At 41.2% G+C, this 13,191-nt stretch overlaps 1 protein-coding gene across 1 annotated transcript in view; it reads right to left on the bottom strand.

Annotated features, from left to right (window-relative positions):
• Positions 1 to 13,191, bottom strand: part of LOC143767910 (polycystin-1-like) — a 331,505-nt gene that overhangs the window by 120,861 nt on the left and 197,453 nt on the right. The window contains exons 16-21 of the mRNA XM_077256430.1: positions 8,284 to 8,459; positions 5,691 to 5,824; positions 1,999 to 5,606; positions 1,146 to 1,286; positions 933 to 1,070; positions 408 to 687 (exon numbers count right to left, since the gene is read on the bottom strand). Coding sequence (XP_077112545.1) covers positions 408 to 687; positions 933 to 1,070; positions 1,146 to 1,286; positions 1,999 to 5,606; positions 5,691 to 5,824; positions 8,284 to 8,459 — 4,477 coding nt within the window. The remainder of the gene's footprint in view (positions 1 to 407; positions 688 to 932; positions 1,071 to 1,145; positions 1,287 to 1,998; positions 5,607 to 5,690; positions 5,825 to 8,283; positions 8,460 to 13,191) is intronic.

Below are 13,191 nucleotides of genomic sequence, written 5' to 3'. Positions count from 1 at the left end.
GGGTCTGGGTTTTTACGAGCAGCTGAAAGAGCTGGGTGGATTGGCTGCTCACTTACCTACAGGCAAGGTCTTGGAATGTCTGATTTAAGGCAGCTGGTGCTGTCTCACTTGGTCTGTATGTGTTGCTAAGACCCTGCTGGAGTCTGAGTGAAGATTTACCATTTAAACGAGTGAGCCCGTGCTTTGTATGGACTGGTTATTTTCTGTTTTTGTTCTATTCTTTTTGTGCCCAGAAGAGGCTGTTTTATTTTGATAATCAGCTGGTTTATGGGATTTAATAAGCCACTTGTTTGTTTTGAACCAATTAACTAAATCCATGTGTGTGAACAAGTACCTACCACAAAGCCGATTCCTCACACTTGCTTTATACTCAGTATGTTAATGGCCTAGTGACTGTGACTACTGACCTGTGCAGTTATATTCCAGAGGGGTATCCAGCCACTTTATAGTAGTTTGAAGAAGTAGTGAGCATTGGCCTCCAGTTGGTGGATGGTTTGGGGTTAGCGTAAAGCTGCCTTCACCCCATCCTGGTCCCATCTGCTGCATAACATGAAGGGTGAATGTATAACCTTGACTATCCTGTAAAGCTCCTTTCCGAATGACAAGTCTCTGAGAAGAGCCAGTAGTAGTTGTATTCTTGTCCAAGGTCAGAGGATTCCCATAAGCGTCAACAGCGCTCCACCTAAACTGTATCAAAAAAAGATTTACATATCTAAATATTGTAAAGTACAATATAGAGTGGTCTTATTCAAGCAAGTGCTAGATTGCCTCCTCGGGAAGACAAAAAGCCATTGTGGACAATGACTATTCAACTAATTGTAAGAATGCATACAATTATAGCAAGGTACTGTACTGTATATCCACACACTTCTATATTCAAATTTCCAAACAGAAGTTAGAAAAGTTAAAGGATAATATCAAGAATTTCTCACCGCTGTGTCATTCTGACATCTCTCACATTCGCCATACAGGATCATAGGAATCCTATGGCTGATATAAGTTGGGTGCAATAAATTACAAGAGATGCACTGGACAAAGACAGGGAACACAGAGCCAGTATGAATCAAAACCTGTATAGGAAGAAGAGCGTTAACTACAGCTGTAAGTGGAATAAGGAATACGGTAACTTTGAGATTGTTACTTACAGTCTGTCTGGCAGTTGCTGGCGTTCTTCCTGGTTTTAAAATAGTCAATGTAAAGCTATATGATATATTTACACATAATTTAGACCAAATAATTGTAATTGTTGGAAGACCAGGCAAGAAATTCAGAAAGCATGATCGGTCCTGGGGGATGGATAGAGAACCGAAAGTTAGGAAATTTACTATGTAGCAACAGGTTCTAGTAGTCTCATATTTATTATTTCTGTGCACCTACAATAAATACATCTTGACCCAACATAAAATAATTTTTTTTAACAAATTATATTTTTGCGACACAATACTGATGTGTCCACCCATGCCTTTCAACAAATTTCTTAAAGGGAATCTTTCAACAGATTTTTGCTATTTAATCTGAAATCAGCATGATGTAGAGATATATACCCTGATTACAGTAATATGTTATTTACTGATCTGATTGTTATAGTTTCAATAAAATCAGTGTTTTATTAGCAGGCGATTATTCCTATAGGACTAGTTGTCTCATGCCATGTAGTCCTCTTTCTTTGTCTAACCCCACCTCTATTCCTGATTGGCAGCTTTAAGCCTGTGCACAGAAATCTGCCAATCAGTGGTGTGGGTGGGGTTATACAGAGATTCCCTACAAAGGACTTTAATTGCTCACAATACAAATTCAATACAATTTTGCAACTTGCTAGCAGATTCCACACCAGGCTGCAATTCACACCCAAATACAGAACAAAAAACTACTGTCAGAATATGGTGAAATCATCTCAGACCAAGAGGAAAGGTAAGGAAGGACACATTTTATATTAACTGAGTATTGCCTATTTATTAACTACTTTTATATGGCTTTAGACAAATCCATTCCTCTTACCTCAGTGTTCGGATCTGAGCTCCATTCATACTTCATATTTGAGTCATCTTGATCAGGATCATAAGATTTTGAGCCATCTAAAGTTAAATCAGTTTCCGCTGGCCAGATCAGTTTTGATCCTCCATGTATCTGGGCCACTAACAAACTATGAGTTACTTCAAATATATGTGAAATGTCCTTTGTCAGTGGAGTCCCTTGAAGAGCGATTGTAAAAAGTAGCCAGTACATCCCAGTATCTAGTGAATGTCCAGGGATGGTCAGCAGAGCATTAGACTTGTTTATGCTTGGAAGACTTATTGCTTGGTTATCTGATCTCCTGTAAAGCTGCCATTGGTATATTATTTTATATTTATAGCAGTCTCTTAGATTTACAGCGGCCTCAAAGTTGCCACCATCGGCCCTGTATATTACTGATGGTGATTCCACCAACCAGACAAGTGGCTGTTCACAATCTTCTGCCCTTATAGTTACTTTTTTATATGCATGGACAACGCTCAGCAGGTTAAACACAGTCACATTAGTCGTAAATTCACCCACATCATTGTAGCAATATTCTACTGAGCTCCCTACTGCTGTAATATTTACTTCTCCAACTGTCCATTGGAAATGTAAGTCAGAACCATCAGATACAATGGCGATAAATGTAAGACATTGGTACAAGAAAGCCTCTTCACTGCTAATTTGTAGAGTAACACTAGTCACTGGTTCCTGGACAATAACTAAAGATCGCGTTATGTTGAAACATACATGGTTGCTGACATTGAGGACAATATGAAGTGTTCCCAGTTCCAGTGGAATGAATTCGACCTTTTGACCTGACTGTGTAAGGACAGGTTGAGTTTCTTGTTGGAAATCCCATTGAAAATTGTGGAAATAAGTGGATTCTACCTCTGCAAGTAACTGCATGGTCTTCATAACTGGCCAAGAAGGGGAAAGGCCAAGGATCTTCAGACCTTTGCTATTGTCCAGGACTTTTATTTGAATCGTATAATTGGCAAGACTGACCCTATTATATGCAGATGACACAACATCATATTCACCTGGAAAAGGGAAGCTAAACTGGCTGCATGGTTGAGAAAAAAAATGAGATAAGTTCAGTTGTGGAAAAGCATACGTGAAGGTCACATCCGTGCCATACTGGATAGTTGGGCAGAATGTAACTTCTTGCCCAGTACAGATTCTGTTTCGTCCTGTATTGACCTTGAAACCAGTTATTGCATCCTGCACAAGCAGTATATGGGAAATCATGGCATTACTGATTGAGTTGTAGACTCTAAGTGACACCTTATACACACCAGGTTTCTCAAAGATATGTGACACATTCTGTGTGCTATACATGTAATTTTCACTGAATCCTGTCAACTTCCATTCCCAAAACAGGTGTGCGCCAGGATGTGCTAAACCACACAACAGAACTATTGTATGGGATGGTACTGCTGTGTTATTATATTTTCCATTGATGACAATACTAATATTTAACAATGATTCTTGTATTATCAACTTGGATGACACAGTAAGAGAACTCAAAGCATTGGTCACTGTGACGGTAATGACCTTCAAGCCCTGTGTGAGATAACTTAAAGCCATTGACCTATTTTGGCCCGAAAGCAACAATACATCCCCTCCAAAATCCCATGTAAATTGCATACTAGTGCCAGATTGGACATGAACAGTCAAGTTCAAAGGTGTCCCAATAGCCACACTTTCAACAGGTGTTTGTATGGCTACACCACTTATTCGTTCTATCACTTGCAATCTGGTTTGTGCGTACATCCTTCCTAATGCATTCTCTACCCAAACCCCTGCAAGCAAGTCACCCAGTTCTAATGGATGGATAGTGATGGAGGAGTTATGGCTTTCCAATGGTACAAGCATCAATATCCAATTGAAGGTAAAATTGGATCCTTTGCTCACATGAGCTGTAAGGGTCAGAGGCTCACCAATGCCAGTAAAACCATCAACTTGAGCATTCTCTTGCCATATGCCTACACCTTGTATTTCTTCTTGAATATTCATCATAACAAAAGCATTAGCAGAGCTTAGTGTATTGTTAGCCTGGACTCTGACGATGAAGCTACCAGGGTAGAAAAATATGTGTGATATGTTTGACGTTGCACTAAAATATGGACAGGACTCACACATGGACCAGAAATATTGTACATCATCACCACTAGACAAGGTAGCATAGAAATTGACAGTTTGTTCAGATTTTGCTAGCACAACATCAGAACTCAATGAAAGGTCTACTATGGGAGCTTGTATATACAATGAATAAGTAATTTTACTATGGCTTACATTATTTTTTGCATATACACTACCTGTTAGGTTGCCGGACCACTGAAAGGTGTGTTTAACACTTTGTCCAAAGCATAAAGGGGAAGAATCACCAAAATTCCAGGTGAAGTGAGCAGTCACTTCTGGTGTAACCCTAGCATAGAATATCTTCTCAACACCACGTGGAATTATAGCTTCAATATCATGTTCTAAGGACACCGAAACAATTGGCAGCTGAACAGTCACTAAACACCATGCTTGATATTGGCTCACTTGGTTCCAGACTATGACTGTCACATTGTATTGACCCTCAAACATATATGACCTAGTGACCTCAGGAGACGAAGTATTTATCAGGTTTCCCAAACCAAAATCCCACCGATACCAGTAATGATGCCATTTGCCTGGAAGAGGTTGTACCAATGCATAGAAGAAGAATGGCTGGGATACATTTGCTGCTGTGGTTGATGTATTAATGATTACTTTGATAATTTTATCTACAACTGTTATTTCTTTGCTGTAAAAATTACTCTCAGCATTTCCAGACATAAATATTTTAACTGTGTAATTACCAGCAGATAGATAGGTGTGCCACACATCTACCATTGCTTCACTGAGGATAAACGGACTTTTGTCTCCAAAGTCCCAGTGAAATATTTGTAACTTGGTTGGCATAGAGAGGTATGCAGTCAATTTTGTAGATATTAGGCTGGTGGTAATTTCAGGAAGAATATTGATAACTTGTATTCTGTATATATGTACACTGAGTGATTCAAAGGAAGAGCTGATAGCATTTCTAGCAATTACTGCAACAGTAAAATTACCCCATTGGCCATATTTATGGCTGACTGATGCCTCTGACTGATTAATGTAGGCTTTGCCATCTCCCATATCAAATGTCCAAGTAATGTTTGTGCCCTGGGTTACTGAGCAGAAGACTGTGATTTCTGTACCCAGCTCCATAGGACTATTGCTTCTTACGTGTAAACCAGTGATCTGATGCCCAATGGTAACCATCAAGGTTTCATTAACATGGCTGAGGTCATTACTTGCAGTAACTGTGATCTTGTAGCTACCAACCGAATTGTAGACATGTTTTATTTGCTGATCTCTGCTTTCCACAACTCTGGAATCATCACCAAAATCCCAAGTGAAGGTCACAGCAAACGATGAAGGCATACATAAAGCAGAAAACAGGGCAACTCTATGCAGTCTTAGCGATGAATGGTCAACTTCAAGTGTCAAGGATGTCAATGAGGAGACAACTTGTAACTGCACTGAACATGTGACATCTGATCCACCTTGATAGGCCATCACTTTAACTTCATAATTCCCTGTGAAAGTTAAACACAGGATTGCCTCATTATATGTAATGAATACATCTTGACACCAAAGGCCATTACAATTTTCTCTCTTACCTGGCAGGGCATATGTGTGCATTTCTGTTGTGTTCATATTGGCCAATGGCTCCTTAACGGTTTGTAGCTGGTGGAGATCAAATGAGGGAGAAAAGTTTCTGTGTAATAGTGGGCTACCATCTCCAAAGTCCCAACTATAGAAAAACAAAACGTATAACCAGCTATGCTTAATGACAGGAGACACATCTAAAAAGAATCCAAAAACATTAGGTATTCAGGACATTACAAGACCCAACATACATTTTTTTACAAAAAATCTCACAAATGCTAGAGAATATGATCTGAATACATGACCTCCGGCTAAGGATTGACAGGCGAGGAAACCCTCTGATTTTCGAAACATTGCCTTACATAGGAATTTTGTGAGATTTTTTTTAAAGTGAACCTGTCAGCAGGATTTTGCTATGTAAACTACAATCAATGGCATGTTTTCAGTGTTAAACTGATTAAAATGATACTTGGGGTGAGGAAATACATCTTGTGGTTCTTGTGTAATCAGTGCTAGAAGTTTTTAGTTAATGAGATGCCCGTGGTCCGGGGCCGGACTATAGGCAGAGTCTTATTTTCCTGCTCTAAGCCAGAGAAACCAAGGAAAGACCTGACCACAGGCCCACCCCAAAGCACAAACATGTTCCTCATCATAGAGACAGAGAGACAGACACATACTGTTTGTGCTTCGGGACGGCCTGTGGGCAGGTCTTTTTTTGTTTTGTTTTTTGGCTTAGAGCAGGAAGATAACACTCTGCCTACAGTCCTACCCCGAAGCATGGGTATATCATTAGCTACAAACTTCTAACACTGATTACACAAGAACCACAATACGAATTTCTTCACCCCAGGTATCATTTTAATCAGTTTAACACTGCCAACCTGACAATGCCTGTAGTCTGCTTTGCAAAATCCTGCTGACAAGTTCGCTTTAAAATAAAGGTACCTTCACACGAAACGACTTTGTAACGATATCGCTAGCGATCCGTGACGTTGCAGCGTCCTGGCTAGCGATATCGTTTAGTTTGACACGCAGCAGCGATCAGGATCCTGCTGTGATGTCGCTGGTCGCTGAATAAAGTTCAGAACTTTATTTGGTCATCCGATCGCCGTGTATCGTTGTGTTTGACACCAAAAGCAACGATACCAGCGATATTTTACACTGGTAACCAGGGTAAACATCGGGTTACTAAGCGCAGGGCCGCGCTTAGTAACCCGATGTTTACCCTGGTTACCAGCGTAAACGTAAAAAAAAAACAAACAGTACATACTCACCATCTGATGTCCGTCAGGTCCCTTGCCGTCTGCTTCCCACACTGACTGAGCGCCGCAAAGTGAAAGTGAAAGTACAGCACAGCGGTGACGTCACCGCTGTGCTCTGCTTTCACTGTACGGCGGCACTCAGTCAGAGCAGGAAGCAGACGGCAAGGGAACTGACGGACATCAGATGGTGAGTATGTACTGTTTGGTTTTTTTTACTTTTACGATGGTAACCAGGGTAAACATCGGGTTACTAAGCGCGGCCCTGCGCTTAGTAACCCGATGTTTACCCTGGTTACCCGGGGACCTCGGCATCGTTGGTCGCTGGAGAGCGGTCTGTGTGACAGCTCTCCAGCGATCAAACAGCGACGCTGCAGCGATCGACATCGTTGTCGCTATCGCTGCAGCGTCGTTTCGTGTGAAGGTACCTTAAGACTATAAATTTTGAAGGGGACATTAAGTGATTTACATAAAATGTCCTATAATTACCTGCAGTATCTTAAGACACTCTATAATCCCCATTCCCCCAGAGTCCATTGTCATAATTAGTGGTGGAAAGAGAACTCACTCGCTCTGTATTTTAAGATTGCTCTAGCTGCTAGTGTATATACAAAGTGAAGTGTATTTGTGTTAACACCTTCTTAGGCTAAATACACATGCCACAGTGTTGTCAAGGGTTTGAACCACATTAAATCTGGAATTAAATTTGTAATTAAATCTGCAATTTGACCGCAATTAAAAGGATAGGCTGAGGACTAAGAATCTGCCAAGTATGACCAAATCTGAAACAAAACAGATTTACAACATGTGAATTGGCTTTTCATAATCCCATTCATTTATATTGGACTGTATTTAACCACATATTTATAATGTGGAATGCACAATACAAATCTGCAACAAAGTGATCTTGACCTTATTGTTTATTTGACTTCATGGTGATATCTTCAACGAAGCTGCAAGAATTAAATTGTAGAGGGAAGCATTTCTTGGACAATTTCTTCTCAAATGACTTGTTATGGCATGTGACACGTCATCTACTCAGCTGTCACTGACCAGCTGCAGCCTCCACTATTTCATCAGAGTGGATGTTCTCTTTGATGGAATACTGATGAGCAGCTTCCGATTAGCGAGAACTGATTGGCTGCATTGGTCACGTGACAGGACAATGGCACCCACTGGGAACAGTAGCTCCAACATTGCTTGGATGGCATCACAGAAGGAGGTGAGTACACATTGTTTTTATTTGGAGCTGAATTGATTAAGCTGGGTGTCTCCAGTACTCTCCAGTACTGGACCACACCTTTAATGATTGAAACTAAATGAATGAATATTACAAAATCCGCACCTTATAGTCAAGTCAGATGAACTTTCTAATTGTAGCTTTAAAGATATTTCATGAGTCTTATTCACAAGTAACAAAGAAGGAAACAGAAAGAGCTCAGCACTGAGTGGAGGATCAATCGCATGCACGTGAAGCACCAAGGTCACCTCCTGAGAACTGACTGTGTTCTCTGCAAAAACCTAAAAAAAAGATGATAAAAATAAATATATTTAAACCCTTTCATGACCCAGCCTATTTTGACCTTAACCCCTTCACCCCCAAGGGTGGTTTGCACGTTAATGACCAGGCCAATTTTTACAATTCTGACCACTGTCCCTTTAGGAGGTTATAACTGTGGAACGCTTAAACGGATCCTGGTGATTCTGACAATGTTTTCTCGTGACATATTGTAATTCATGATAGTGGTAAAATTTCTTTGATATTACCTGCGTTTATTTGTGAAAAAAACAGAAATTTGGCGAAAATTTAGAAAATTTCGCAATTTTCCAACTTTGAATTTTTATGCAATTAAATCACAGTGATATGTCACACAAAATACTTAACAAGTAACATTTCCCACATCAAAATTTAAGAATGGTGGCGCAAATTGTCACCGTTATTCCCAGTACCTCCTGCAGTACCAACAAACCTCCACCTAGGTTTGTAAGAATAAAAACAAAACAGATATATACTGTATATATATATACACAGGGTATATATAGGTGTGCGCTGGTACAGGTAACGGAACGGATAATAGAGAGTTAAATAGTGCTATTAAAAAGGACGAAGAACCTTTAAAACAACTTAAATTTTAAATACCCCTGAATAAAGTTCTGACATTCAAATGGGTGCAACTAAGAACCCGGTGTCTTCACTTCAAAGAGCAAAGAGCGTAATAGAAGCTTTCAGAAAAATTCCTTCCTACCTCCGTTGCTGGCTGACAGTCTTAGACCTTGATTCTGTTCCAGAAGCTTTCCGGCAAGTAAGATGTGAGATGTGAGCGGGTGGCTGCCCCGGCCGGCGGCAAGCCGCCACCACCAAGAGTCTTCCGGGTGGGAACGGGATCCTGCAGAGCCACCGCTGTGTGCAGTAGCAGCGGTGAATACGAGCGGTGCGCAGGACCTGAGTGACGTGATCGCCACGTGACCGTAACCCCCGGAGAGTGAGTACGAAGTGCAGCTAGAACCAAACAACCAACGCTTTTCGGAGACGCCTGTCTCCTTCCTCAGGGTTGCTGAACTTTATTCAGGGGTATTTAAAATTTAAGTTGTTTTAAAGGTTCTTCGGCCCTCTTAATAGCACTATTTAACATTTCCCACATGTTTACTTTACATCAGCACAATTTTGGAACCAAAATGTTTTTTTGTTAGGGAGTTATAAGGGTTAAAAGTTGACCAGCAATTTCTCATTTTTACAACACCATTTTTTTTTAGGGACCACATCTCATTTGAAGTCATTTTGAGGGGTCTATATGATAGAAAATACCCAAGTGTGACACCATTCTAAAAACTGCACCCCTCAAGGTGCTCAAAACCACATTCAAGAAGTTAATTAACCCTTCAGGTGTTTCACAGGAATTTTTGGAGCGTTTAAATAAAAATGAACATTTAACTTTTTTTCCACACAAAATTTACTTCAGTTCCAATTTGTTTTATTTTACCAAGGGTAACAGGAGAAAATGGACCCCAAAATGTTGTACAATTTGTCCTGAGTACGCCGATACCCCATATGTGGGGGTAAACCACTTTTTGGGCGCATGACAGAGCTCGGAAGCGAAGGAGCGCCATTTGACTTTTCAATGCAAAATTGACTGGAATTGAGATGGGACGCCATGTTGCATTTGGAGAGCCCCTGATGTGCCTAAACATTGAAACCCCCCACAAGTGACACCATTTTGGAAAGTAGACCCCCTAAGGAACTTATCTAGAGGTTTGGTGAGCACTTTGACCCACCAAGTGCTTCACAGAAGCTTATAATGCAGAACCGTAAAAATAAAAAATCATATTTTTTCACAAAAATTATATTTTCGCCCCCAATTTTTTATTTTCCCAAGGGTAAGAGAAGAAATTGAACCCCAACAGTTGTTGTACAATTTGTGCTGAGTACGCTGATACCCCATATGTGGGGGTAAACCACTGTTTGGGCGCATGGGAGAGCTCGGAAGGGAAGGAGCGCCGTTTGACTTTTCACTGCAAAATTGACAGGAATTGAGATGGGACGCCATGTTGCATTTGGAGAGCCACTGATGTGCCTAAACATTGAAACCCCCCACAAGTGACACCATTTTGGAAAGTAGACCCCCTAAGGAACTTATCTAGATGTGTGGTGAGCACTTTGACCCACCAAGTGCTTCACAGAAGTTTATAATGCAGAACCGGAAAAATAAAAAATCATTATTTCACAAAAATTATATTTTCGCCCCCAATTTTTTATTTTCCCAAGGGTAAGAGAAGAAATTGGACCCCAAAAGTTGTTGTACAATTTGTCCTGAGTACGCTGATACCCCATATGTGGGGGTAAACCACTGTTTGGGCGCATGGGAGAGCTCGGAAGGGAAGGAGCGCCGTTTGACTTTTCACTGCAAAATTGACAGGAATTGAGATGGGACGCCATGTTGCGTTTGGAGAGCCACTGATGTGCCTAAACATTGAAACCCTCCACAAGTGACACCATTTTGGAAAGTAGACCTCCTAAGGAACTTATCTAGAGGTGTGGTGAGCACTTTTACCCATGAAGTGCTTAGCAGAAGTTTATAGTGCAGAGCCGTAAAAATAAAACAAAAATTTTTTCCCCAAAAAATTATTTTTTAGCCCCCAGTTTTGTATTTTCCCGAGGGTAACAGGAGAAATTGGACCGCAAAAGTTGTTGTCCAATTTATCCTGAGTACGCTGATACCCCATATGTGGGGAGAAACCACCGTTTGGGTGCATGGGAGGGCTCGGAAGGGATGGAGCGCCATTTGGAAAGCAGACTTAGATGGAATGGTCTGCAGGCATCACTGTTGTGAATTCTGTTTGTGGGCTCCCCCGGTGGTGTTTTATGGTAGTGTCACTTATTTGCCTTCTTCTATCCTTGATCACCTGTTGACACCCATTAGGGGAGTTTCCTATTTAAGGCTGCTTGGCTGCTGGTCTGATGCCGGCCAACAATGTATCAGTAGCATTCTGTTGCATTCTCCTGCCTCAAGATCCTGTTCAGCTAAGTTGAATTTTGTTTCTAGTTTATTCTATTTTTGTCCAGCTATTTGCAATGTGACTCTCTGTAGCTGGAAGCTCTCGTGAACTGAAATTGCCACTCCAGTGGCATGAGTTGTCACTGGAGTTTTAAAGTAATTTCAGGATGGTGTTTTTGAGTAGTGTTTTGAAGTTGACCGTGAAGTGACTCTTTCCTGTACTTCTGCTATCTAGTAAGCGGACCTCACTGTGCTAAATCTGCTGTTCATCCTACGTATGTCTTTTCTTCTTGACTCACCGTCAATATCTGTGGGGGGCTGCTATCTCCTTTTGGGGTTCATCTCTGGAGGTAAGGCAGGCCTGTATATTCCTCTGATAGGGGTAGTTAGATCTCCGGCTGGCGCGTGGTGTCTAGGGCATCGTAGGAAACACTCCCCGGCTACTTCCAGTGTCGTGTCAGGTTCAGGTCACGGTCACTTTAGTTCCCATCACCCGAGAGCTAGTCCGTTGTTATTTTGATTTCCCTGCCATTGGGAAAATCATAACAGTTTGGCCGGCCCGACATGTGTTTAAACTATGCACTAAAGCAGGAAAGGATATGAAAAGGTTTTTTTTTTTCCTTCTGTGTTTGGAAAGTGCACCTTAGTGCTTATTTGTACTCCTTGCTTAAACTGCAGTCTTCAGCCTTTTTTTTTTTTCCTCTCCTCTTAATCTCTGAATGGCTTTGGTTACACCTGTTTGAATCATGGATCCACAGAGTTTGGTTGCAGGTCTGAATAACCTGGCTACAAAGGTCCAGAACTTACAAGATTTTGTTATACGTGCTCCAATGTCTGAACCTAAGATCCCTATGCCTGAATTTTTTACCGGAGACAGATCCCGTTTTTTGAATTTCAGAGAGAATTGTAAATTGTTTTTGTCTCTGAAATCTCACTCTGCTGGTGATCCTGCGCAACAGGTTAAAATTGTTATTACTCTATTGCGGGGTGACCCACAAAGTTGGGCATTTGCATTGTCACCAGGGGATCTTGCGTTATTAAATGTAGATGCATTTTTTCTGGCTTTGGGGTTGCTTTATGAAGAACCTAATTTAGAGATTTTGGCTGAGAAAGCCTTGATAGCTCTTTCCCAAGGGCAAGATGAAGCTGAGATATACTGCCAAAAATTTCGTAAATGGTCGGTGCTTACTAAATGGAATGAGTGCGCTCTAGCAGCTAATTTCAGAGAAGGTCTCTCTGATGCCGTGAAGGATGTCATGGTGGGGTTCCCTGTGCCTACAGGTCTGAATGATGCCATGAAATTGGCTATCCAGATTGATCGGCGTTTACGGGAGCGCAAATCTGTGCACCATATGGCGGTATCTTCTGAGCAAAAATCTGTGCACCATGTGGCGGTATCTTTTGAGCAAAAACCTGTGCACCATATGGCGGTATCTTCTGAGCAAAAACCTGTGCACCATATGGCGGTATCTTCTGAGCAAAAACCTGTGCATCATTTGGCGGTGACCTCTGAAAAGGCACCAGAGCATATGCAATGCGATAGTGTATTGTCTAGAGGCGAACGACAGAATTACAGGCGCAAAAATGGGTTGTGCTTCTATTGTGGAGATCCAGCTCATGTTATATCAGCATGCTCTAAACGCATAAAGAAGGTTGATAAAAAGGTTGATAAATCTTTTTCTATGGGTACCTTGCAGTCTAAATTTCTTTTGTCCGTGACATTGATTTGTACTTTATCATCTGTTACTGTGGATGCTTAT

This window comes from Ranitomeya variabilis, chromosome 4 (genome assembly GCF_051348905.1).
Source record: "Ranitomeya variabilis isolate aRanVar5 chromosome 4, aRanVar5.hap1, whole genome shotgun sequence".
Lineage (NCBI taxonomy): Eukaryota > Metazoa > Chordata > Amphibia > Anura > Dendrobatidae > Ranitomeya > Ranitomeya variabilis.
The sequence above is the reverse complement of the archived record's forward strand: the minus strand, read 5'-3'. Positions and strand labels throughout refer to the sequence as shown.